Raw genomic sequence first — 26,301 nt, forward strand, 5'->3', positions numbered from 1 at the left:
CTCCTCCTGAGTTCTCATCTCTCTCCACAGAGACCAGTTTGCCTTGTCCTCAGACCCAAATGAGAAGCCCAAAGTTGGAAATGGTCAGCTGGACAGTGAGGGGACAAGAAAGCAGGCTTCCCAGGAGCATGATGAGGACACTGACCTGAAAACAGCTGACCAGCTGCCACCTGGTCTGGGACTACAGGGAGCAACTCCAGACCCTGCTGGTGACTCAGTGCCCCACAGCTCAGCCAAGGAGTGCTCCTGCCCACATGGCCCTTCTCTGGCCACCCAGCAAAACGGAGCATCAGGGACACCCAGCTCTCCTGCCTCTTCCCTGACCTCTGAGCACAGACCAGATGGTCAGGGTCCACTAGGAACCACTCTGCCCTCAGGGGCCACCTCAGCCAGCCAAGGCCCTCAACACCCTTGTAAACCACCCAGAGGCAAAGCTGCAGTCAGTTCCGGCAGCCCTAGGGGCCCAGATGGTCATCTCGAGAAGCCTCGGCCAGCAGACCGCAAGCTCTGTCCATCCAGTGTGGATACCTCATCACCCCCTAAGATGACAGCCAGCCCCTCACTGCAGGAAGCCATGCGTCTAATCCAGGAGGAGTTTGCCTTTGATGGCTACCTGGACAACGGGCTAGAGGCACTGATCATGGGTATGAAAGCCCAAGACTAGGGGGAGGTTGTTGAGGGAGGCAGACCCAGTCCAGAGAGCATCCATTTGATGGGAACTCAGGGGTCCACACATCTGTCCTGCTGAGGTCAGTCAGGACAAACAAGGGCAGCTTCCAGCTTCTATCATGCAGGAAGAGAGCCTGGGCACCCATACCCCTCCAACCCCAAAGCCCTGTGACCACCTCCCAGTGATCCAGTGCAAGGAAACCAGAAAGCTTCCCGTGTGTAACCTGACCCATCCTTTGCAAACCAGGGGAGTATATTTACGCCTTGAAAGACCTCACCTTTGCCACCTTCTGTGGTGCCATATCTGAGAAGTTCTGTGACCTGTACTGGGATGAGCAGCTGCTGCAGAACCTCTTCAAGGTGGTCAATGGGCCAGCCTCACCCTCTGAAAGGTCAGTATCTGGACCCAGCCTTCCCCTTCCAGAGTTCAGGGCAGACCAAGCCACCAAACCCTGTTGGCTCAGTGCCTATGGCCACCCTCATTCACTCTGGCTGCCCCAGAACAGCCCAGAGCAACTCCGGTGCTGCATGTGATTGTTGCTGGTGTTCATGGCTAGGGATAAGGGCAGGAAGGGAAGGAGCCACTGGTGACTGGAAGTTCTACCTTTTAACAGTAAGATTGCAATAGGTAGCCAGGCACGGTGGTGTACATTTGTAATTCTAGTACTTGAAAGACAGAGGCATGAGCATTGCTGTAGTTTGGAGCCAATGTAGTTTACATAATGAGTTCCAGGTCAGCCAGGGTCATATAGTGAGACCCTGTTTCAAAAAATAAATAAACAAACAAATAACCACAGGCCAACAGTTTCTCCTATCCTGAACCCAACCCATTAGCATTTCCACAGAAGGCTCTCTGGACTATACCCAACCTCTTTCAAGTGGGGCACTGTGGAGCCAGTGCCCAGGGGTTCCAACACCAGGGGAGGACAGGGTCCCATCCTACTCCAGTATGCTCAGGTGACTTTCCCTGCTGGTGCCTGTCTGCACAGACCTCAGGCCTCATTCCAATGGGGACTGACTGCTGTTCTCATTACTAGCACTTCTGAGGAGCCTGGATCCCAGCCAGAACACTCACCCAGCAGATGCTCAGTGTCAAGCAAAAGGCCTTCCCTGCATGGACTCGGTAAGAGACATGGCCTGCATCGTGACGACAGGCAAGAAATCTTCTCAGTAGGGTCCCCTGGACAGATGCAGGAACACATCTATTGCCAAGGACAGCCCTGTACTGGGAAACATCCAAGAAGCCCAGACCTTGGGGCCTGAGCTGTTGGGAGAAGTTTCCCATCTTTGCATTAGCCAGCATGATACTGGCTCTTCACATCTCCTCTGACAGTAGAAGCCACTTAAATACCAGAGCTGGCCTTCTAAATTGTTAGCCAGAAACCCAGATCAACTTAAAACTCAAAGAGCTAGGCCTAGGGGCAAATGCCTTTAATCCCAGCACTTGGGAGGCGGAGGCAGGATGAGCTCTGTGAGTTCAAAGCCAGCCTGTTCTACATAGCAAGGTCCAGGACAGTTAGGACTACATAGAGAGACCCTGTCTCAAAAAAAAATTAAAAAGAAATAAAAAACCAATAATCAGTCTGAGGAATAAAGTCAAGCCAGCCATGTTGGGGTCCCTAGGGACAAGTTCAGGGCTGTGATCACCTGGGTCTGTCTACTGACTGTGATAAGACCATGGTAGTGACTTCACCCCTGTTTAAGTAAATCAAAGAGCAGGTGATCATGTCTTGGGCACAAAGTCTACCTGCTCCTGCATGGCCAAGGAGCCAGAAGGCTACTAGCACGGAGAGAAGCTTCTGGAGTTGCCAGAGTTCCAAGTACCCTGACAGGTTTGTAAGTGAAAGCTATGTCTATGGCTGAACTAGGTTTGATTTGTAAATGATCCAGAAGATCAGATAGGACCAGAGGGAACATGTCTGGTTGGGATCAATTCTGGGGAAGGAGAAAGTCCAAGTCCAGAGAAGTTTGCAGCAGGGTGAGTACCTGAGGGAGCTGGCCCTGGCTAAGCCTGTTTCTCTACAAGCGGTATTTCCCAGGTCCCATTCTGGTTCCACCTAGCACATAGTTGTGGCCAGAGTCCTTCATGAGGGTGTCTGGGTTTCCTCCACAGTTTAAGGTGACAGTGAGGGAGCTACCCACTAACCATTATCTTTCTCTCAAGGCAAGGCGAAACCGGCCACAACCCGGGGCAGTGGGGGCCCCTGCTCACCCACAGCGCTATCAGATATAGACTCCGACACGCTCTCTCAAGGAAATTTTGAGGTTGGATTTCGGTCTCAGAAGTCAATAAAAGCCACACGAGACCAACAACCAGAGGCTGAAGTGGATGGGCAGCAAGGCCCAAGCCAGGAACCAACCAGCAATGCCTCCGACATGGTGGCCCGGCTGGCCAAGTCTGAGGACGGTGGTCCAGCTATGTCCCCAGGGGCAGCCGATTTCCAGAACTGCAGCCCTGGCTGGTCCAGTGCCTTCTATGAAGCTGACTGCTTTGGAGCCGATGTCTACAACTATGTGAAGGATCTGGAGAGGCAGAAGGCCAATGGACACACAGAACTGGAAGCCCAGAGTCCAGTGAGTCCAGGGAATTTACCCAGTGCTGGTGGGGAGGGCATTTGTGACCTTAGGAGCATCATGGGCAAGGAGGCTTTTGCTTCCAGGCCACCTAGGCCCAATGACAAAACTCTGAGACCATCCTATTCAGGCTGTGCTACTCTGTCACTCTGGTAGCCTGATTCCCTTTAGCCTGCATTAGAGGTTCTATGCTGTGGACACATGTTTCCACAGCTGGGAAGCAGAGAATGACTTTTCTCTTCCATTAGCTGTGTCTGTGGCTCCCAGATGACACTACTCAGGGAGGGGTCACTTGGTCTTTGTGAGTACAATAAATGTTGGGTTAAGAAGTCTCCTGCAGATGGTTGCAGGTACAAGAATCTCTTCCTTATGGGGTCTTGACCCTAGGTGAGAGAAAACATCAGAGGCAGCATGCCTGCAGCAGGTTCAGGCTGGACTTGGGGTCGGGGTGGACTAGCAAGGGTTTCTCTGGCAAGTAGCACCAGGAAAAGCCTGGCCATTAGAGAGAAGGGATCCTGATGTTAGCAGCCTGGTCAGCACGGTATACAAAAGAACTCTCTCTTTTGGCTCTGGAGGTGCCACATGTGCAGGCAGGCCCATTGCTGGGAGGAGGGAGGGAGTGTCCGTAGCCTGAGCATGCTTATGTAGACGGCATATGTGAACACAGGCATCTCCACACTTCAGACAGGCAGTCCCTGCACGCCAGCATCCTCGCCTGGTTCGAGGCCTTGCTTCTGCTGGTCAAACAGGCTTTGTCTTTTGACATTTAGGGGAGTGTCGCGGTTCAGTTCATCTTCATCTCTTTATCCACAATTTCTGGTTACTCCACTTCCTTCTGATTGTTGTTTTATATGTATATCTGATCAACTAAACCCAGTAGCCCTCCTGTTTAAAGTATTCCTTAAATCCCTCTCCCTACACAAAACACACACACACACACACACACACACACACACACACACACACACGGAACCAAAGTTTTTTTTTTTTTAATTTTGTAATTTTGTAACAAATGCAGGGTCAGATCTGGTCACAAGCAGAAGCTGAGTTTATACCGCCCTCACTACTTAAATTAGATCTTGTGACCTAGTCATCCTGTACATCTCTCACTGTCTGAGTGTCACAGGGAAGCCAACATTTTCATTTTCTTCTCCAGCATCCTGTATGTTGCATGAATTTTAGGTCATGTATATTTCTCTAAAAATCACTCAAAACAGTCCTCAGAGAACCTGATTGCCGTCGATATCAAGCAAAGTGATGCTAACCAATGTCAAAACGAACTACAGTCCAAGGTTCTTGACAGCAACTTCAGTGAGTTCATATGAGCCTCCCCTGGTTCCCTAATGCCTCAGTGCTCACAAACCATCCCTAGTAGGGTACCAGGATCACAGCAGTGTATGAATGGACAGCTGTGAAGGCCCTCAAACCTCAGGCCCCATTCAAACCAACAGACAGCAGATTACAACTTGGAACAAGAGCTCACCTGCTTGCACTGCTCTGAATCTTCACAGCCCTTCATTGACCAGATGTTCTAGATGTGCACTATCCATGGGGGAGCCACCAGCCACTGGTAGCTCCTGATTAGTCAAACAGTGGCCCACATGACTGAGAAAGTGGCATTGCCATCTTAGTTTTACTAATCTGGACATCCTTGGATGCCCAGTGGCTCCAAGTGGGGAGCCCAGGTACACGGGGTGGGTAGCTCATAGTGCATCCCAAACCTGGCTCTGATCCGTGCCCGCAGGAGAAACTGGCTGGCTGTCCATCCAGTAGAAACCAGGTTTGAAGCCTGAAGATATCTGATGCCAGAGCCCAGATTCTTCTCTGGAACCTGACATCGAAAGTAGTGTCCCAGCAGTTTGGGGCAGCTGGAGAAGCATTTAGCTGGCTTCCTTATCAAGAACTGGCCTTATATGGAGACCTTGTGTATTTGAAGCCAGCTTTCTCCAGTTTCTTTCTGTGGATTCACACCATTCACCAGGCAAGGGTGAGCCCTGGCTAAGTAGATTCACACTCTATCAGCAGTGTGCTGGAGCAGGACCCAGAGGTCCTCAGCTTCCTGCCTTCACGGTGAAACCACAAAGCATGTACATTCTGCTGAAGCTGTGTGCCTTCCATGGCTGCCCAGAGCCTGGACAGCACAGATGCCAGGAAGAGCTGAGGTAAACCCTGTCACATTGCCCAGCCAACCTCCACAGTCCAGCTTGTGGGTTCCTGAAGCAAGACTGAGGGGTTGTCATCTGCACATTAAAGAAATTTACACAGCCAGGCTTCTTAAAGCCTAACTTAAAAAGAAAGACACAGCAACCATCCCTGTCTGCTTCCTGACTGTGGATGCAATGTGACCAGTTACATCCTATCCTTACCAGCAAACCTTCCCTGCTGTGATGGACATGTCCCCTGGAAGAGTAAACCAAAATAAACTTTCAGAAAGGAAGGAAAGGGGAAGGAGAAAGGGAGGGAGGGAGGAGAGCAAGAAGGGAAGAAAGGGGGCAGGCCATGGACCAGCCAAGCATGTGGTATACACCTGTAATTCCAGCACAGGGATGCTAAGACAGGAAGATTGTGAGTTCAAGGTGTTGGTGGACTATATAGAGTGAATTCTACACCAGCCTAAGAGACACAATGAGACCCTGTCTCAAAGAGCAGAGAAAAGAGAAAGTGGAAAAAAAGCCCGAAGGGAACCATTCTGGGAAGGTAGCCAGCCCTGGGGTAGATTCTCCTCTCTCCCCACAGTGCCTTCAGGCACATGGAGGTTAGAGATCCTGCAGCCTGTGTATTCACACACTGAGCTGACGTCAGAGCTGCAGCTCATTTCCATGAGGTACAGGGACATGGCAACTACACACCCAAGCCCACTGTACATACTGTCATCTGTGTGTCCCCCAGAGCCTGACAAAGTGAAGGGCCTGGAGAAGAGGCTCCTGTGGCCATAGAAGGAAGACAGTCTACCCTGAGCCCAGTACGAGCCAGGCAGGCTGGAGACAGTAGAGGGGCCTTCTGGGCTACATATATGGGGCCTGCCTTCGCTTACTGAATCAGACTCTGTCTCCGTAGACCCTCAGTCTGCAGCTGATCCCCCAAGAGCAGGGAAGCCACAAAGAGGCTTGGCCCTGGCCCTTCTGAGTTGGAGTCTAGAGAACTCTCTAGAAGCAGCCAGGTGGGATACCTCAAGAGATAGACACATCCTAAGCCTGGACCATGTCTCAGGAATCAAAATAATCTCTAGGAGATGATGGGGCATAAGGATCTTTACTGTGCCTTCCCTTCGGGCAGTCAACCATGGGTACTGGGGGGGTTGGGCATCCTTGAGAGATCATCCACCAAGTGCAGGTTTCAAGTGAACCCCCTGGAGCCCACTCCTAAGGTGCTTCCTCATTTATTTTCTTTGTCCTTCTTATATCAACCATATGGCTCCAGCCCTAAGACAGACTTACTCTTCCTGTGGCCACTCAGGCAGCCCACCAGGCTAATGTGCCTTCTGTGTCTGCATCTTGTATAGAAGACAGATGGTACCTGAACCCACGGTTGCTCTGTCTTCACGTGCTGTGCTTCCTCTTAGGAGCTGGAGCAGCAGCTCATGATAGAGAAAAGAAACTACAGGAAGACCCTAAAGTTTTACCAGAAACTCTTACAGAAGGAAAAACGGAATAAAGGTAACATTGGACAACCAGCTTCCTGCCACAAACGAGCTACTCTGTCGCTCCTGGAAACCATGTGCTGACTCTGCTCTGCCCTCAGGCTCTGAGGTAAGGACCATGTTGTCCAAACTTCGAGGACAGCTGGAAGAAATGAAGTCCAAGGTGCAGTTCCTGGGCCTGGTCAAGAAGTACCTTCAGGCAAGTAGCCTTTCATCCTGCCCACCCCCTCTTGGATGAGTGTGAGCCCTCAAATAGGTTTCCTTCAGTTGTTCTATGGATCAAGACACATTAGGTCACACACACAGGCCCTGTGTAAGGGCTCAAAGTACTGAGAAGCCCTGCCACCCCTGAGTCAGTAGCAAAGTGACCCATAGACACACATCTAGTGATCAGCCATAATTCACTTTCTTTCCCTACAGGTCATGTATGCAGAGCGCTGGGGGCTGGAGCCCTGTGCTCTGCCAGTGATTGTGAACATAGCAGCAGCCCCCTGTGATACGCTGGATTTCAGCCCCCTGGACGAGTCTTCTTCTCTTATCTTCTACAATGTCAACAAGCACCCATGCAGCAGCCGGCAGAAGAAGGCCCGCATCCTGCAGGCTGGCACACCACTGGGACTCATGGCCTACCTCTACTCCAGGTGTGTCAGGTGCCCCAGAAGAATCCTCTGACCCTGGGGCACAAGATTTTGAGAACAAAGAGGAGAAAAGCAAGACAAGCTTTGTCTGACATGGGTTGTGCAATTATTTAGACTTGTCAGAATTTAGTCTGGCATGTGTTAGCTTCCATCTATGGCAAGACCAAGCTACTAACCAGAGCAATCTGTCCCAGTCCCCATGAGACCTCCTCTGGCCCTGGTGCTGGGTCACAGGGTGTGGCCAGACAGCACTGTGGGAGAGCCCGGGGCAGGCTGCAGGGTTAAAAACAAAACAACTCAAACAAGATCATCTCCGGGGGGCCTCCAAAGCACCATCTGGATCCAAATCACTAATCCAAATGCACCATAATGTTGTTGGGCGGTGGTGGCGCACACCTTTAATTCCAGTACTTGGGAGGCAAAGGCAGAGGCAGAGGCAGGTGGATCTCTGTGAGTTCGAGGCCAGCCTGGGCTACAGAGTAAGTTCCAGGACAGGCTCCAAAGCTATACAGAGAAACCCTGTCTCGAAAAATAAAAACAAACAAACAAACAAACAAACAAAAAACAAAACAAAAAAAAGCACCATAATGGGCACAGAGCACTATCTGTGGTATTGCTGTGGCCTCTGTCTCTCTGAGTGTGAGCATCGCTTTGGTGACAGCCTGAGAACTAAATGCTGAATGCTTGCCCCTGTGTCAGGAAGAGTCCTCAAATCTACTCACTTGTGCCCAGGGGCATGGGGCTATTCATGGGACTGGGGACTGGAATCTCATCCCTCCCTTCCTCTCTCCCTCCAGCACTGCTCACCTGCCTCCCTCTGCCCCTTAGAGCTCCAGCCTTGCCTTGTGTCTAGACAATTCAAGCTCCCTGCAGTTCTCCTCACCTTGATGCCAAGGCCTGGAGCCAGGAAGGCCATTGACACCTCCATAGTCCTGACATAACTTTTAGAGTTCTCTTTGAGCAAGAGGCTATCCGCTTCAGATATGATTGGCAGGTAGCCTTGGGAGAGCAATTAGGAAACAAACCTCCCTTTACAGAAGCCCAGGCCTCCTGGGATACACTTGATGTGTGCATGTGTAGTAGACATCATACGCATGGTGTTTTGAGGTATTGTGTAGTATGACATGTCCTGCATATGTGATGTACATGCATGTATCAAGCTGTGGAATATATGGTATGCATAATTATGTGTGTGTGGTATGAGTTTAATGCATATTGTATGCATGTCATGTGTTTATATATGCATATATGGAGTATGTTGTCAGTATTATATGGTGCATATAATATGTGAGTATGTATACATGATGCACATGTAAGAATGAGGCCTGGTAGGCACTGGGGGCACTGTGTAATGTGGTATATCTGATACATGGGTAGATGTGTGTGTGCTAGTGGTGTGTGGCACTACTCTTAGGGAGACATAAATATTTACTCACCCCAGATAGGGAACCAATGACAGACAAAAGTAACAATATCATCAAAGTCTTTTTTGGTAAACCAAAGAGTTTATTGGGGTTACATACAGGGATGTGGGTGAGGGATTACAAGAGCATGGATGACTCAAGGGCCGCTCTATCACTGAAAGCCCAACCCAGCATGAGTAAACTACTCATGAAAGCTAGAACCCCTGAGCTCACTGCATGACTTGCAGGCAAATCAATGTGTTGGTCTCCTCTTCTCATGCAGCACAGCTGGTCAGAGACTGTCTCTTCCATACAGGTGGTCTTAGCTCCAGGCAACTCAGCTGGTCTGGGTCTCCTCAGCAGTCCTTACTACTTATATAATTTAGGGAAGGAGAGGCTTTTGTGTATCTGGTAAATTTCAGGGACTTCCTGAGACTTCTGAGTTGTTCACTTGCTCACAGTGAGCCTCTCTTTAGAGCATCCTCAGTTTAAAAAGCCTCCCTTTAGAGTGTGTGGAGGTGTTTTCTGGTGGGTGTGAACACATATGTAGGAGTAGATGGTGGGTGGCAATACTGTGCAGTTTGGTACGTGTATGCTTATGGTCTGTGATGCATATTTGAGCAGAGAACAGTGGAAGGCAGAATGTTGAAATAAACATTCACAAGAGGGGTTTTCTCAGCTCTAAATACTCTGTGGGCACTGTCTCTACAAGACAGGCTGCGGGCAGGGGGTGGGGGGGTACTGCTTAGTCCCTGGCTTGAAATATGGCTATCAGTGTCTGAGTTTAAGAAACTCAGAGAGGCAGACCAGTAACCAAGCTTCCTTGATCTTGGATATGATGTCTTCCACCCTGAAACTCCCCTGTGCAAGAAGTCTCTTGCTAGGACCCCTCACTCTTATGGTCACTAACCATCAGACTGCCCTGTCAAAGAGTCACAGTTAGGGCTCCTGTTAGCGGCCCTGGCATGAGGCTTTCTGGGAAGCACCTGCTCTGGGTAGGGATGGTCAATGAGATGTGACAACCCCCAACGCGCGCGCGCGCACACACACACACACACACACACACACACACACACACACATGTACTTACACACACACATACATGTGCGCACACACATACACACACACATACATGTACTTACACACACGCGTGCACACGCATACATGTGCGCACACACATACACACACACATACATGTACTTACACACACGCGTGCACACGCACACACACATGTGCACACACACATACATGTACTTACACACACACTCACACATGCACACGCACACACCCAGAGAGGCTGCACACGTATTCACATATGCACTTAGAACACGGGCACACCCACTCACTTCAGGGCAGGGGTGCAGGGAGGGTCCCAGCTGGCCTAAGCCCAAGGCTCAGTACCACATTCTATCCTCAGTGATGCCTTCCTTGAGGGCTACGTCCAGCAGTTCCTCTACACTTTCCGGTACTTCTGCACACCGCACGACTTCCTGCACTTCCTCCTCGACCGCATCAGCAGCACCCTATCCAGGTACCACCGCATGGACTCCTGGCTGATAGGGGTGGGATCCTGGGTCACCTTCTTCAGCCTGTGAAGGACCCCGACAGGGATGAGGGTACAGATGAAGTGTCCCTGGGAAACATTAGGGCAAGATGGAGGGATCATGGGTAAAGGAACCCAGGTGGGGATGGCAGCTGGAGTCTATGTACTAAGGTGGGGAAGAATCCTGGCAGGGGACTTACTGCTTCCAAAAGAAAGGGCGGAGGGTAGCCAAGGCCCAAGCAGGGCGATAAGAGAGAGCCAGTCTCACCAGCCTGACAAGGATAGTCCAAGTGGAGAGACCTGTGAACCGTAGCTCCCTTCCACAGGGCACCCAGGCCACCAGACTGGGGGAGGGGCACCAGATTGGGGACCAGAAGGGTGGTGGACATGAGGGGAGTGCTCTGCCCTTAACCCTCACCTGGACTGTCATCGCTTAGATGCTCCCTGAATTCCTCACCCTACGCATGCCCAGCTGGGGCCTATGCTGAGGCTTACCGTCTGCCTCCAGGGCTCACCAGGATCCTACCTCGACCTTCACCAAGATCTACAGGCGGAGCCTCTGTGTCCTGCAGGCCTGGGTGGAAGACTGCTACACTGTGGACTTCATAAGGAATGCGGGACTCCTGGGACAGCTTGAGGACTTCATCTCTTCCAAGGTGACTGCTGCACTGGCCAGCCTGGTCCGCCTTCTGGGACCTGGCAGAGAAAAGCATTGCCATGCCCCAGGAACAAAACTAACACCCTGTGCCTCTGCCTAGATCCTGCCCCTAGATGGCACTGCCAAGCACCTGCTGGGCCTCCTGGAGGTGGGCACTGAGCGGCGAGCTGACAGTACCTCTCGAGGTGCAGACCTAGAGGATCCTAAGGAAGCAGAGGAGGACAGCAGACCCTTTAATGCCCTCTGCAAGAGGTTCTCGGAGGATGGCATCTCCCGGAAGGTGGGGACCTTTCCTGGGGAGGGCTTCTCTAGACAAGAACGCATCCTGGAAGACAGGGCATGTGCATGTATACACATGCAGAAACAAGACACACATGTACACATGCCCACACACAAGTACACATATAGATATGTATACACACACATGTAACTGTTGCTTATTCCTTACCCAGGTTCTTCCCTGCTGGGCTGGCATGTCCTGCCCTGTGGAGGAAAAGCCATGAACTAGCAGGGTTGACTCTATCCTAGCCAGGGTCCTACTGTGACTCCCTGAACTCACCTTCCCGATCCCCAGGGCAGAGGCCTGAGAGGGGAGATTCCACTGGGGTCAATGAATGGTCTTCCCACCAGTACATGGAGACAGCCCCCAAATCTGAGTAATGTTCATGGGTAGTCTATCCAAGTAACCAGGATGGGAATCCTGCCAACAAGCCTGCATAGAAGGGATTTACTCTCGGGCTCTACTTGAGCCAATCCGAAGAATCCTAGATCGGACCAGCCTACCCTCACTCTGCCCCATCCTGGCCTGGCCCACTCATCCTGGAGGAGGGCACCTGTCTTATTTGCAGAGCTTCTCCTGGAGGCTTCCCCGGGCCAACGGGCTAGTGCTGCCACACCATAAGGAGCGCCAGTACACCATTGCATCAGCCCTGCCTAAGCCCTGCTTCTTCGAAGACTTCTATGGCCCCTACGCCAAAGCCAGTGAGAAGGGGCCTTACTTCTTGACAGAGTACAGCACCAACCAGCTCTTCACTCAGCTGACACTACTGCAGCAGGTGTGTGGGAACTGGCACCACCCAGAAGGGGACACAGACCTGTACACTTGGGCCAGCTGCTTGCTGGTGTCATGGGGTAGGCTCAGGGATATGCGTGGTGTTTATGAAGCCTCAGCCGACACTTTCTAGAGGGACAGCTACATGGTCAGTAGAGGGGTCTGGTTGCTGGATGCACTAGTTCTGTCTTTAAAGCAGGAAGACCCAGCCCAGCAGGATTCTCCCTCTCCAGCTAGACAGGGTACACAGAACACCATGCACTGGGCATCCCTCTGCCAATATAGGTCCTTATGTCCTTGTCCAGCCCTAGGCACTGATCAGCTACTCCCTCTATTCCTGCACTCAGCCCAGAGCCCAGGCCTAGGCAGGCCATAACCAGGTTTTCACCATCCTGTAACCCAATGGCATGAGGCAGGTGACGGTGCTGAGCGATCCTTGTCACTGTCATCAGACCTAGCCAATGTCACAAGCCCCGAGGTGACCTGCACATAGGAAACTCTTCCAGCCTACCAACACTTGGCAGGTTGATCTAGGGTTGCACACATGGCTTCAAAATACGAAGCCCTCTGTGGGACACTGCCTTGCCATCAGACCTGGTGGAGTAGTGGCCAATCATTCGCTTCCGTGCCTCTGACAGGAACTGTTTCAAAAGTGCCACCCTGTCCACTTCCTAAATTCACGGGCGCTGGGTGTCATGGACAAAAGTGCAGCCATTCCCAAGTGAGTATTCACGCCTGAGGGTGACCCTGGGGATCCTTGATTTGGAAGTTTGGTGGGAGGGCCTGGGGGAGGGGCATTCCCCTAAGGTCTCCTTGGATGGTCCTGGCTGAAGAACACTTGGTTCTCATCCTAAGCCTTGACCTCCTCCCATTCTGCACAGAGGCCCCATACCCCCAAGGCTTGGCAGGATACGTTCTCACATCCCCCAGGTAACATACACCATATTTCTCTTCCAGAGCCAGCTCTTCTGAGTCTCTCTCTGCCAAAACCTGCAGTCTATTCCTCCCCAATTATGTCCAGGACAAGTACCTGCTACAGCTTTTAAGAAATGCAGACGATGTCAGCACCTGGGTGGCTGCTGAAATTGTGACCAGTCATACCTCCAAGGTAGACACCTCCACAGCTCTGGGGTTGGAAGGGCCTACAGGGTTCAGCACGCAGCGCTCCTGTGAGACCATCAATCCCTTCTCCGGGTGCAGGGCATCCACACTTCGTGACTTAGTGCCATAGTCTACCCAAGGCAAACAGAAAGAGTGAAGTGCTTACTAATGTCAGCAGAAACACCCAACACCATCAGCTCCTGAGTGCGTGGTAGTCACAGCCAACCTAATACTGTCTCCTCCTTCTACTGGGGTTGAGCCTGATCTGTGGACTCCCTGGAAAGCAAGACGTGTAAAACCTCCATTAGGACACTGTACAAGAGACTGTACACAGTCTCTTATATATACATAGTCACTCACTCCGTTCTTCAACACACAGTCCTGCATACACAGTACCTCACATTAACAGTCCCTCACAAGATACAGTCACACACAGGAGCATGGTGTAGCAGGGCAGGGAAGGAGAAAGAGAGAAAGAAACTGACTCATGGACACAATCCCTCACACAGTCTCTCTCACACAGTTCCTTGTACTCACAGCCCCTCACGCACACAGTACATATATCTAACCCTTTTGCAACTAGTCACATGCAATACACACAGTCCTGCATGGACACAGTCCCCCACACACCCACAATCCATTACACACTGCCCTTTCCACAGCTGCCTGACTTAAGCAAGTTAAAAGGAGGGACAACTTGTTTTACACATAGCTCCAGAGATTTCAGTCTATTACGGTAGGGACAGCATTAGGTAGCTCATGTCATGGTAGACAAGACATAAAGCAGAGAGAAGGGGCCAGAGCAAGATACATCCTTCAAAGACATGCCCTTTCAGACCCACTTCTTCAACTATGCCCATCTTCCCACAGTTCTATCATAGTCCATTCAGATTTTGAATCCATCAGTGGAATAAACCATTCATGAGACTAGAGCCCTCATAATCTGTCAATAGAAATAGAAACATAGAGATGTACTTTACTAAATGGGATGTTTCCCAGTCCAATCAAGTCAACAGTAAGGATTAACCATTATGTATTCAGTGGAATACAAAGTCTCTCACACACATAACCCTCAAATTCCTTCGTATACACTGTATAGCCTCTCACACGAAAAGTCCTCCCACTTCCTCATGCACAGTTGTTCACACACACAGCTCCTCACACTCATTTCCTCACTTAGTTCTTCTTCACACACAGCCCATCATAGTCCACCACAGTTCCTTACACTCAATCAGTCTTTATAATACTCCTTCATACCCACGGACTCCCAAACACAAAGTTCTTCTGACACACAGTTCCCCACATGCAAAATTCTTCATATATATATAAAACTATTCCTCACATGTATCCTTTCCTCCACTCAGTTTCTCTCACACTCCCCCACCCCCAGTCCAGTTACAACACACTGCTATCACCACAGTATCTTGTCCCATCTTTGACTGAGTCTATACACGGATGACTTGTCACCCTAAGGCAGTGATCTTCCTGGCTAAATTGCTGGCCACTGTTCCTTGTTGACAGATCCTCACACTGCAGGACCTCATCAGGCTTGTGGAATTCTAATACTTTGCTCAGTATCTGGTCAAGGTCCAGCTTTTGTGGGCCCAAACTCAGGTTCCCCCTTAAATCTTACGGACCCTTAAGTACTATATGGGCCTTGAGCTAGACTGGGGATGATTTAGACTGCTCACAGGCATGTCCTGGCAGCCTAAAGGGGACTGTCTTAGTTTACCAAAAGGAAAGTTGAGGAGGAAAGGATTTATTTGGCTTACACTTCCATATCACTCTTTATCATGGAGGGATGTCAGGATAGGAACTCAAAAAGAACAGGAACCTGGAGGCAGGAGCTGATGCAGAAGCCATGGAGGGGTGCTACTTACTGGTTTGCTCCCTATACCTTGCTCAGCCTGCTTTCTTATGGAACTCAGGACAACCAGCTCAGGGGTGGCACTATTCACAATGGGCTGGACCCCACTCCTCATCCATCACTAATTAAGAAAATGCTCTACCGGCTGGCCCACAGCCTAATCTTATGGAGCCATTTTCTCAATCAAGGTTTCTACCTCTCAGATGATTACAGTTTGTGCCAAGTTGACATAAATCTGGCCAGCACAGGGACCATTGCCTGCCTCAGGTCAGGACCTCCTTCCAGGTTCCTACCCAGGAAGATCCATTGTCCACAGCCTCTCAAAACAGAGTCCTCCCAATCCTAAAGGTCTGTACCTTTACCCAGTGAACACTCTATTACACACAACTCTAATTTCTTCCCCTAGTCAGTACAAGGTGGGACCAAGTGGGTTCCATCCCACACAGACAGACAGACAGAAGGGCTGATTGAGCACCAGCATGCAAAGGCTGTCTGTGCAATGCAGCTTTTCCCCTCTGCAGCAGAAAGGATGGTGACCTCAAACCATGGTGGGCACCCATCATCACCAGGACCACAGCTCCCCTAAAAGACAGCTCAACCCCAGTGATCAAGGCTCCCCCAGCATGAAACCCACACTAGCTACACAGTTCACCATCCACACTTCTGCCAGAACATAGGAACAGAGGACTTGGTCTTCTCAGCTGGCTATAATCTATGATGCTATGAGTTTCATGTATGGCATTAAAATGTGTCAGGGGCTGGGTGTGTGGCACTCAGGAGGCAGAGGCAAGTAGATCTCTATGAGCTTGAGGCTAGCCTGATCTACATAGCAAGTTCCAGTACAGCCAGGGCTACATAGTAAGACCATGTCTTTTAAAAAAAAAAAAGAGGTACCGAGTCTTAAACAAAGTCCTTGTGACTGATGTACAAGACTAAATGAAAGATGATGAGATTCACTTCACAGATCTCATTGTCCCTGGGCATGTTCCAACCCCAGGTACCCAACCCAAGGGTAAAAGCCAGAGCGATACATCCTCGTGCACGAGCAGTCCTTCCGGGTCTGCAGGGTGGGACATGAAGACATACGTCCTGGGCTGTGAGCACCAGTTAGAGAGATGAGAAGGATACAGAGGACACAGTGACAGTTCTGTCACTGCTGTCCCTTCCACCATGTAGAAGGAGCAGGGTTCATCTGTGGATCAGGAACTCTCACTGGGAGACATAATGAAATAAGGCTATACCACATCCTTTCAACCAGTGAGCTTAGCACATTTTAAAATACATGCTGTATAGATGTTTTACGTCTTACTTACTGCAGTGCCGAAACACTCCAAAGACTGAGTCTTACACCTATAAACTTATGATCCCAGAATATTGTGGAAACATGGAGTTTGGCCAGAGAGTATAGCGGGAACAGCCAAAGGCATTGGGAAGAAATAGTCTGACCATTCAGAAGATGTCCTGGGAGCCCATGGGGGCTGTCTCAAACACAGGATACCCCAAGCTACTCACAGGCAACACTCAGAGCTCTGCATCTATACCCCACTCTTTCTTTCTTTCTTTCTTTTTTTTTTTTTTTTTTTGTTGTTGTTGTTGTTGTTGTTTTTTGAGACAGAGTTTCTCTGTGTAGCTTTGGAGCCTGTCCTGGATCTCACTCTGTAGCCCAGGCTGGCCTCGAATTCACAGAGATCCGCCTGCTCTGCCTCCCGAGAGCTGGGATTAAAGGCGTGCACCACCACTGCCCAGCACCCCACTTTCTTTTTGAACAACAAACTCAGTCATGAGACTGTGCCTTGAGGATGGGCTGTTTCAGCAGGTCTCAGTTGTTCCTTTTGTTCCTCTGTTTTGTTTAGTTTTGTTATGCTGGTGCTGGGGCCCAAGTTTACCGCCTTGTGCTGGCTTGTACAGTACTCTACTGCTGAGCTGCACATCTTTAAAGACACTCAGCATCATTTTCTCATTTCAGCTGCAAGTGAACTTGCTGTCCAAATTCCTGCTGATTGCAAAATCTTGCTATGAACAGAGGAACTTTGCAACAGCCATGCAGATCCTGGGAGGTTTGGAGCACCTGGCTGTAAGGCAGTCCCCTGTGCGTCACATGGGACTCAGGGGGCTAAGGGGATGGGCAAATACACAAGGCCACAAGATCTCACCTGTGCTTCCATCTCAGGCCTGGAAAATTCTGCCTGCGAAGATTGCTGAGGTCATGGAAGAGCTGAAAGCCGTGGAGGTTTGTACACGTTCTTTGCAGAGCTTCCCAGGAATGACTTGTTCCTACACCTCAGGGAACTCATACAGGGTCATATCAGAGAATCCCAAACACACAGGCTGGGTGTGGTAACACATACATATAATCCCAGAACTCAGAAAACAGAAACAAACAGATCTCAGTGAATTCAAGGCCAGCTTGCTCTACATAGCAAGTTCTAGGCCAGCCAGAGATACTTAGTGAGACTTTGCCTCAGGCCTGCAGAGCTAAGATGCCTGCCTGCTGATTTACCTGACCCGTCTGATGACCCAGCCCAGTCTACATACAGGTGCAAGGGTGCCGGTCTTGCTCCAGTGGCAGAGAGGTGGCCTCATGAACGGACAGGCAGGAAACACAGATTAAATGACTGTGCATTTTCCACAGAGGCAGCAGGAGCCACATAGATATTAGCCTGTGCTGTCCTTGAACTCAAAGCCCAGCCTCAACTCCAAGGGATCAGGAGAGAATGGATGTATACTCACTGTATACATATGCTCAGGGCCTGCAGGAGCTCCGTTTGGGAAGGGTGGTCACCTGACTCTTTTCTGGAATCAGAAGCAAGGAATTGGTTGTTTGAGTAGAAAAAACTTTCAGTGGCTGTCAGTGTTTCCATGGCAACCATCTTACCACATCTGAACTTTTGACCTACAACCCAGAAACTTCAGGTTTATTCTGGACTGAATGTTCAGTGAGGTATTAGGGGGCTCTCTCGCCCCAGGAGGACAGGTATTAACAGGGCCAGGTGGGCCGGCCCTCGTAGATGATGACTATCCATTTTCCCTGCTCACTTCCCTGGCTGGTCCCCCACCAGGTGTTCCTGAAGAGCGACAGCCTGTGTCTGATGGAAGGGCGGCGCTTCCGGGCCCAGCCTACCCTGCCCTCTGCCCACCTGCTGGCCATGCACATCCAGCAGCTAGAGACAGGGGGCTTCACCATGACGAATGGAGCCCATAGGTGGAGCAAGCTGAGGTAAGGGGCCTTCACCCTGCCTAGCAGAGCCCACAGGTAGAGCAAGCTGAGGTGAGAAGGTTATGACCAAGGGGCACACAGACGAAGTCAGCAGAAGTAAGGGGGCTGCACCCAGACTAATGCGTCCCATCAGTGAGCACATTCACGTGCAAGTCCCCTCTGGTGTCTGCTCCTTACATCTTCTTTGGTCCCCTCTGCCCAGAGCCATCCACATGGCCACAGCCTGTAGATATGTTTTGTATCTTCTCAGAGAATGGTCTTGCTAGGTAGATGAGGCCCAGGGGATCTGGTGAACAGTGACTACAACCTGCCTAGTGCAATATCCCCTTTGTGTGTGTGTGTATATACCTGTGTGTGCACGTGTGTGTATGCACGTGGAGGCCCAAGGTCAACCTTAGGTGTGATTCCTTAGGAGCCATTCACCTTGTTTTTTGAGACAGGGTTTCTAACTGGTACCTGAGGCTTGCTGTAGACTAGGCTGGCTGGCCAGGAAGAGCCAGGGTTTGGAAGAGTTCTACCTTCCCAGTACTAAGATCACAAGTGCCTGTCCCTGCGTCTGACCTTTTTATTTACATGAGAACTAGGGATCAACTCAGGTTTTCATGCTTGTACAGCAGGCACTTTACCAACTGAGCTGTCTAGCCAGCCCTAGGATCCCTTTTTTAGAGAGTCACCGAGTTTTTAAAAAAGCAAAATGAAATGCCAGGCGGTGGTGGCGCACACCTTTAATCCCAGCACTCGGGAGGCAGAGCCAGGCAGATCTCTGTGAGTTCGAGGCCAGCCTGGGCTACCAAGTGAGTTCCAGGAAAGGTGCAAAGCTACACAGGGAAACCCTGTCTCCAAAAAAAAAAAAAAATCAAAATGAAAACTGATTAGAAGAACTGCTTATTGCAACAGAAAAGAAAGCTACGTCAGCAAAAAGGAAATTAAAGACTGGAGGTGACGCCACAAAAGTGGTGAGGAGCCCTCATCTGCTCTTCACAACTTGGTGTACTGCAGACATGATTGTCCTTTAAAGAACAGAGGCAGAGCTCAGGAGGCAGAGCCAGGCGGATCTCTGTGAGTTCGAGGCCAGCCTGGTCTACAGAGTGAGTTCCAGGAAAGGCGCAAAGCTACACAGAGAAACCCTGTCTCGGAGGGGGGAAAGAACAGAAGCAGAGAACATACTGTTCTCAACCTGAGGTGGACAGGTGTGTCTGCAGGCCTGTTGTCCCCAGCCCGAGTAAGGGCTTCTGAGATCCAGTAACCACCAGTGGTGTGTTCCCAAGTACACAGTGCCAGAAGGCCCAAACAGAATTACAGGGATCAGCAGAGGCTTGAGAGGTTTTGTTTGTTTTTCCCTGTTGAAGACCTCAACTGGAGCAACCTGACACAGAGGTTTTCAATGAATATTTATGAAGGGTGAGCGGGAGTGGGGGTGAGGAATGGGGAGGGTGGGGGTGGGGTGCACAGCCATAAGGAGTGTCCTTGTGAATAAGTACAGAAAACGGACCCTTTGCTACAGCGCTTTGGGAAAGGTTTGGTTTGAGCCATTCCTGAGATGAGCTTAGGATTGGTTGGCCAAGGTGCAAACTAACTAACCTTCTCTTTCCCCACAAAAGAAACATCGCCAAGGTGGCAAGCCAAGTGCACGCGTTCCAGGAGAACCCCTACACATTCAGCCCTGACCCCAAGCTACAGGCTCACCTCAAGCAAAGAATTGCCCGTTTTAGCGGGGCGGATGTGTCCATCTTAGCAGCAGATAACAGGGCCAACTTCCACCAGATCCCAGGCGAAAAGCACTCCCGGAAGATCCAAGACAAACTGAGGAGAATGAAAGCCACATTCCAGTAGCCAAGGCCCCCATCTGGGTGTAGACTCCGAGTGGAACCAGACCAGGGAACATGGGTCAGGTGGAAGGAACCCCCAGGGCTGCTTGTGGAGGCTCAGGCCCACTGAGTGCCCTGGAGAACTGTTTTTACTTCCCAGAACAGAATTGGAAGTGCAAGGGACTACCCTGAGGCCATCCACCAGGAGGACTGAGCCAACTCCAACCTAGCCTTATTCCCAAGGCAGGGTGGACACAGAGTTTGGTGGGCCTATTCTTGCTAGAATTTAAAAAATCAAATTTACAAACAAAAAGGGAATAGATTAAAAACATCCCCAGAGCTTCAGATTTCTCCTGTACCTGGGGTTCCCACCTATTTTTCATTGACCTCTCCAAAACCCAACACCCACCCACGTCTGACTCCAAAAAGAGCCCAAACATAGCGCTTGCTGACCGGTGTTTTTGTTTCCACTCAGCAAGAAGGACCAAAACTATCTTTTGCACTCGGCAGCTCCAAAGGGTCTGGAACCTTCCACTGGAGCCCAAGGTTTCTAGCAACCTGTCTTGGCCAGGTTTATACTTCCACCCCATCTACAGTCAATCCTGCCAAGCCCTCCCTGGCCCTCTCAGCCTCCAGAGAGTAGGAGAAGCTGCTTCTCTGTCCCAGCTGGGCCTTCTGCCTCAGCAGTTGACCCACTCCACGGCCTGTTGCCTCCTGCCCCCAGCTTACAACAGCTGCAGTTGACAGGGATGCTGGGCCGAGGCTCTTGCTCCCCGGAAAAGGGGAAAGAACACCGCACACCAACAGCAGCACCAACGCAGGTTCGCCTTCCGGGGGCCTCTGGGAGCAAAGTCCCTTTACTGCCACGTGGGCCCTGAGAAAGGCTGCCTACCAGCCTTCAGCAGCTGTGCATGCGCACACCCATCCACTGTGTTCCCTCGGCTCTGCGCTTTGTTAGACAAAGGTGTGAGCGAAGCTTGCTGCCTCGATGGCATCAGACACCTGGGTTTCTAGATCCTCAACAGCTGGTGCTGGGCTTTGGCTCAGTGGGAAGGGGTCCACTGGCCAGGAGGGCTGAGAATATGATGGAGTGCAGCAGGTGGGAAACTTCATGTTGTTCAGACACATAAGCAACTGGCACCAACCGAGCCCTGCCTGCCACAAGACCAAGACTGTTCTGTATATTAGAAGTAGGGATTTTTGTAGTGAAGCAGCTAGTGGTATTTCTAGGAAGCTGTGACTTGTGATCAAATGCTGGGATTTTTAATGCTGAGATGTATTTCCTCACATGAATTTGCTGGAGACACCAGGCCCTGCTTACACTGGATGTAAGTGAGACTGGGAGTCCTGGCCATGCACACGCAACTAACTGTTTTGGGACTTTTCTATAAGGATTATGCTCTGTTGATCAACGCCTACATTTTCAGATTTTGTATCTAGTGCAGGAGATATCCAGCGCAAACCAGCATTCCAATGGTGCTGACTTGTTGCGTGGGGAAGTGGACAGGCTTTTGGCTTCAGCACTGTTTGCATGGCACCCTGATGTCACAAGGTACAGATTTCTAAATAAAGTCATTTCTACCAAGCTACTGCCATATGGTCCATTTTCGGAGGTTTCAAAAGCAACACCCACTTTGAGGCCAAAGTCAGTCCTTGGCTCAGCAGGGGCACCTCACCTAGGGTCTAAAGGACTTCAATAGGAAATATACCCAGCCTAGAACTGAAACCAGATCACACCACATTCTTGGTGACATTGACACCCTCACTATCAGTGACTAGGTCAGGGAGACTCACCTCTAATTCAGCTGACTTCTGGTGACCACAGCTCATCTGCCCATAGGGGGAGGGGTTCCCTGCTGTCCACCCCAACCAGTGTCTACTGATCAGCCTATGGACAGGACAGAGCTGGCTAGTTCACTTGACCACCCATTGGGGCCTCTCCTGAGCTTCCAAGGTGTCTGAAACATGAAGGGGGTGGGGAGTGACTTGCATCTCAATGTACTCATTCAGGACACAGTGGAGAGACAGGCTTAGGGCCAGGGGCTCTTAAATCTTAAATGTGCTTGCTAGGCAAGCGCTCTACCACTGAGCTAAATCCCCAACCCCGCTTAGGAGCGTTTCTATAACAACAATAGAGCTATCTGCCTGGTGATTATGCAGAGGAAAAAAATGACAGCCATTGGCCTTCAAGGCTCAGTGATTCTCACCTCTCTGGTCCCTGCCCTGTGCTGAGTCTGGACTGAGGGAAGTTGAGGGAAGCCTCCAACACAGATGGGAGTTTACCCTAAAACCACAATACTGAAAGTAAGATGGACATATGGTGTGTTTAAAGAGCAAAGATGATCCCCCTACCAGCTGCCTTGCCCTAAAGCCACTAGGTACCATCACTGTGGGGCTTAAGCCTGGTGATGAAGACCCTGAGGACAACAGACTGTAACTCAGAATACTGTCCCAGGCAGCTAGGCTTGGTATGGCTAGTTAGAAGCCACCCTGGCCTGTCCCGGTCATGATCTTCATCTTTGCTCAAGCCCCTGGCTACAAATCACTAAATAATGAAAACAGTAGCTAGTCTTTGCTGAAGCATTGTAGCAGTACGTCCCACAGCAGGAGACTATTAAAATCCCAGAGGAGGGTAGGTAGGATACAAGATTCCAGTAAAACTAGGGCTTGTATAGCTAAGCTAGCACACAGGTCACTAGGAATTCATTTCCCATCTTTATATAATGTTTCTTTTTCTTGTCTTACTACACTGGCCAAGAATTCTACACTAAGACTAACTTTGAGCATCCTTTTCTTTTTGTTTGTTTTGGTTTGGTTTTGTTTGGTTTGGTTTTGATACAAAGTTTCTCTGTGTAGCTAGAACTCACCCACTCAGGGATCAGTCTGCCTCCTGCTCCTGAGTGCTGGGAGTGCTGGAATAAAAACTATGCTCCACCACTGCCCAGCTCCCTTTTCTTGGTCTTAACTTTGGAGGAAGAGGTGATATTGTCACCTTTATTAGTAGATACATTTTACTATACTAAAGAGATTCCTTGTGGAGTATGTGAACTAAAACTCCAATCCCAACAGCTGGCCATTGATCTCTATCAAATCTAGCATCCAAGTGGCCTCCTTACAGGAACACGCCACTGTTAGCTAGATCAGTAAATTAGATACAAAACGTGTCCATCTCCCAAAGCCCACAGCCAGATTAAAGTAGGGAAAGTAACACAGCCATGCTAATTACATGAAAAAACAAAACAAAACAAAAACACATTCAGGTGCACTAGACAGAAAGGGTGCCAGAGTTTTGTGTTTGGAGGTATTCATGGGCTGTTTGTGGTTAGTGATTAATGGGCATAACACAAATATAAAAACGAGCTGTCGTCCTCACTCAGTCTTACTATATTGTACCTTAATTAATTTTTTTTTTTTTTTGTTTCTCCATTCTTTTGTTTTTCGAGACAGGGTTTTTCTATATAGCCCTAGCTGTCCTAGAACTTGCTTTGTAGACCAGGCTAGCCTCAAACTCACAGAAATTCTCCTGCCTCTGCCTCCCCAGTGCTGAGATTAAAGGCGTGGGCCACTACGCCTGGCTGATTAACGTTTTGGGTTTTTTTTTTTTTTTTAACTTTAAAAAAAAAAAAAGGTGGGGTTTGGGGATTTAGCTCAGTGGTAAAGCGCTTGCCTAGCAAGCACGAGGCTCTGGGTTCGATCCTCAGCTCCAAAAAAGAATTTTTTTTTTACACGTTCTAATTCGTGTAATGGAGCAAAACTCTGGTCTCTGGGCTAGGGCCCCTAAAGAAAGGGCTAGAAAAGGGATGGGGGAGAAAACTCAAGGTACAAGGTACAAACACCTCCAAAAAGGAACTAGGTGGGCAAGAGGGGCGGGCCGAGGAGGGGCGGGGCGGCGGGACGATGGGAGGGTCTCCTCGACCCAGCTCAGACGTCGAGGGCGGCGTGGGGTCCTTACGGCGTGTGTGGGCGGCTCGGGAGGAGCCCTCTTTCCTTGTGAGGCTATAGCCTCAGGACACACGTAGTACCTCCACTTTCCTCCGGGATGCTGCTTCGTCCCCGGCGGCCAACCCCGTTCTCGCCACCGTCGCCAGCTAGCCTCGACGCCGAGCTGCGGCCGGCGGGGGACGTCGGGGAGACTACGTCTGATGCCTTCGCCCCCACGCCGGGAGCGATGGCGGAGCCTGGTTCGCCCAAGGCTCCCGTGTCCCCGGGCTCAGCGCAGCGCACTCCCTGGAGTGCCCGAGAGACGGAGCTACTTCTGGGCACTCTGCTGCAGCCGGCCATGTGGCGCTCACTCCTGCTGGATCGCCGGCAGGCTCTACCCACCTACCGCCGCGTGTCGGCCGCGCTGGCCCGTCAGCAAGTTCGGCGTACGCCGGCTCAGTGCCGCCGCCGCTACAAGTTCCTCAAGGACAAACTTCGAGACTCCCAGGGCCAGCCGTCCGGGCCCTACGACGACCAGATCCGCGAGCTCATGGGGCTGCTGGGTGACGATGGGCACCGGCGGGTCCGCCGTCGCCCTACGGGACCTGGACGTCCCCATCGCCGCGGCCGCGCGCCCCTCGCGGTGTTAACTTCTGCACCCACATCAGTCGAGCCAGGTAGGCGCTGCGGTGCGGGCAGGAATGGGGGAGGGGCGGGACCCGGAGGCAGGATTCCACACGGACCACTAGCGGGACCACGCGCTTCTCTCCTAGGGGCTACGGGAGATGCCGAGCCCGCTTCCGCGCTCAGATTCAGCTCTTCCACTAAGAGGTCCGCAGATGCCCGCCGCAATACCAGCTCCCCTACCCCTACGGCCCTCGGTACTCTGACTCCTGAGCCCGGCCATGCCCTCGGATCCTCCCCGCCACCAGCCCACGACTACGACATGGAGGACCCGAATGAGCCTCCTGGCCTTCCCCAGGACCGTGCGCTCCCGCAGGTTGCGCCCCAGTCGCTGAACACCGCCCTGCTGCAGGCCTTGACACACTTGGGCGACATCTCAACAGTTCTGGGCCCACTGCGTGACCAGCTGACGGCCCTGAACCAGCACGTGGAGCAGCTGCGAGGTTCCTTCGACCAAACAGTTTCCCTGGCTGTGGGCTTCATTCTGGGCAATGCAGCCTCCGAGCGAGGCATCCTTGGGGACCTGCGCCAATAAAGCCTTATTTGTCGTCAGTTCTCCCCTCCAGAGCTGACCCCTCCCCCAGTCTACCTCGATCCCAGTTAGTGCCCCCACCCCAACCCCAAACCTAGGTTCTTAAAATAAAGATTGTGTTTTCTACTTAAGCCTGTGAAGCCTGTGAATGAATTCGGATTCCACTTCCACGTCTAAGTAAGAATGGACCCCTGCGGAAAGGATAAGGGGTACTACGAAGGTAAGGGATGGCGAAACAGCCCCACTCCCCAGGATTGTGTGGGCATTTCGGTGAAGGCTTGGGTGGGTGGTACACAGTTTGTACCTGTTGGATGCCGGCGTTCTCAAGGTGCGGGACCCCGCCCATCAGGAGCGCTGGTTAACAGTGAGTGAAGCTGAGAGCACAGGCTGGACGGGTAGTGCGGAACGGCCCTAAAATTCTACCCTCTCCTGAGCCAAACTCGGTTTGAATACGGACTACTCCAGTCCTTGTGAACGGGGACAGTCAAGAGCACAGCACCCAAGAAGATTCCCGTGGAGATGTATAGTCAATCGAGAGGCAACGGCCTGGACACTACCAACATAGCACAGCCAAGCTACCCTGCTAGAATTTACTAATTGTAGTTTAAATTCCAAGGCCCTCCCGGACTAGAGAGAGTGGGGGAGGGCTCGGCCACAGATAGAAAAGGATGTAGCTGCAGGCCCTTCACTAGCATGACAATACCTACTCTTGATCGGCTCGGTTTTACAAATTCTGGGCCCATCCGGCCACATTGTGAGTCCCAGGACTGGTGTAGTCTTGCCTAAGGGAAGTCCTGAAGAGTTTGCCCAGGTGGTTCCAAGGTCACAAGCTCCGCCCCTTTCTGAAGACTTGGAATAGACTTTGGCGCGCTGACTGCTGTTTTGGGTCTCCAGTCAGGTACTGGGCCCCTCGTGCGGATGAGCGTTAAATTAAGTCCCTAAAACCTAATAGATAAGCCCATCCTGCAAATGCCTCCCCAGCACATACACCTGGG

The 26,301-nt window shown here is 51.0% G+C and overlaps 2 protein-coding genes and 1 non-coding gene across 5 annotated transcripts in view; all 3 read left to right on the plus strand.

Moving 5' to 3' along the window:
- The window catches only part of Kndc1 (kinase non-catalytic C-lobe domain containing 1), a 51,251-nt gene extending 29,496 nt beyond the window's left edge, over nt 1-21,755 (plus strand). For 2 of the 3 annotated variants that reach the window (XM_036198134.1, XM_036198141.1), the window contains 17 exons: nt 31-644; nt 917-1,061; nt 1,707-1,792; nt 2,834-3,243; nt 6,806-6,899; nt 6,985-7,082; nt 7,304-7,524; nt 10,342-10,455; nt 10,976-11,123; nt 11,226-11,405; nt 11,974-12,180; nt 12,815-12,897; nt 13,134-13,284; nt 17,111-17,233; nt 17,315-17,374; nt 18,204-18,361; nt 19,963-21,754. In XM_036198134.1, the coding sequence (XP_036054027.1) occupies nt 31-644; nt 917-1,061; nt 1,707-1,792; nt 2,834-3,243; nt 6,806-6,899; nt 6,985-7,082; nt 7,304-7,524; nt 10,342-10,455; nt 10,976-11,123; nt 11,226-11,405; nt 11,974-12,180; nt 12,815-12,897; nt 13,134-13,284; nt 17,111-17,233; nt 17,315-17,374; nt 18,204-18,361; nt 19,963-20,194 (3,124 nt within the window). In that variant the 3' untranslated portion in view covers nt 20,195-21,754. Of the gene's footprint in view, nt 1-30; nt 645-916; nt 1,062-1,706; nt 1,793-2,833; nt 3,244-6,805; nt 6,900-6,984; nt 7,083-7,303; nt 7,525-10,341; nt 10,456-10,975; nt 11,124-11,225; nt 11,406-11,973; nt 12,181-12,814; nt 12,898-13,133; nt 13,285-17,110; nt 17,234-17,314; nt 17,375-18,203; nt 18,362-19,962 lie in introns of all 3 variants that reach the window. The other variant, XM_036198127.1, reaches the window with a different exon arrangement.
- A 2,048-nt stretch (nt 21,756-23,803) lies between these two features.
- On the plus strand, nt 23,804-23,878 carry Trnaa-agc. The gene has a single exon. It is a non-coding gene; the product is annotated as a tRNA-Ala (tRNA).
- Nucleotides 23,879-24,208: 330 nt separating this feature from the next.
- Utf1 (undifferentiated embryonic cell transcription factor 1) lies at nt 24,209-25,309 on the plus strand. The gene is made up of 2 exons (XM_036184089.1): nt 24,209-24,767; nt 24,864-25,309. The coding sequence occupies exons 1-2, from the start codon at nt 24,209-24,211 to the stop codon at nt 25,307-25,309; spliced, it is 1,005 nt and encodes a 334-aa protein (XP_036039982.1).
- The last annotated feature ends 992 nt before the right edge of the window (nt 25,310-26,301 follow it).

The sequence above is a fragment of the Onychomys torridus genome, chromosome 1, assembly GCF_903995425.1.
Source record: "Onychomys torridus chromosome 1, mOncTor1.1, whole genome shotgun sequence".
Taxonomy (NCBI): domain Eukaryota; kingdom Metazoa; phylum Chordata; class Mammalia; order Rodentia; family Cricetidae; genus Onychomys; species Onychomys torridus.

Excerpts from the sequence above, each read along its gene's own strand:
- Utf1 (XM_036184089.1), top strand. The coding sequence starts at position 24,209 with ATGCTGCTTCGTCCCCGGCGGCCAACCCCGTTCTCGCCACCGTCGCCA. Across the intron at positions 24,768-24,863 it reads ACCCACATCAGTCGAGCCAG|GGGCTACGGGAGATGCCGAG; the intron begins GTAGGCGCTGCG and ends CTTCTCTCCTAG.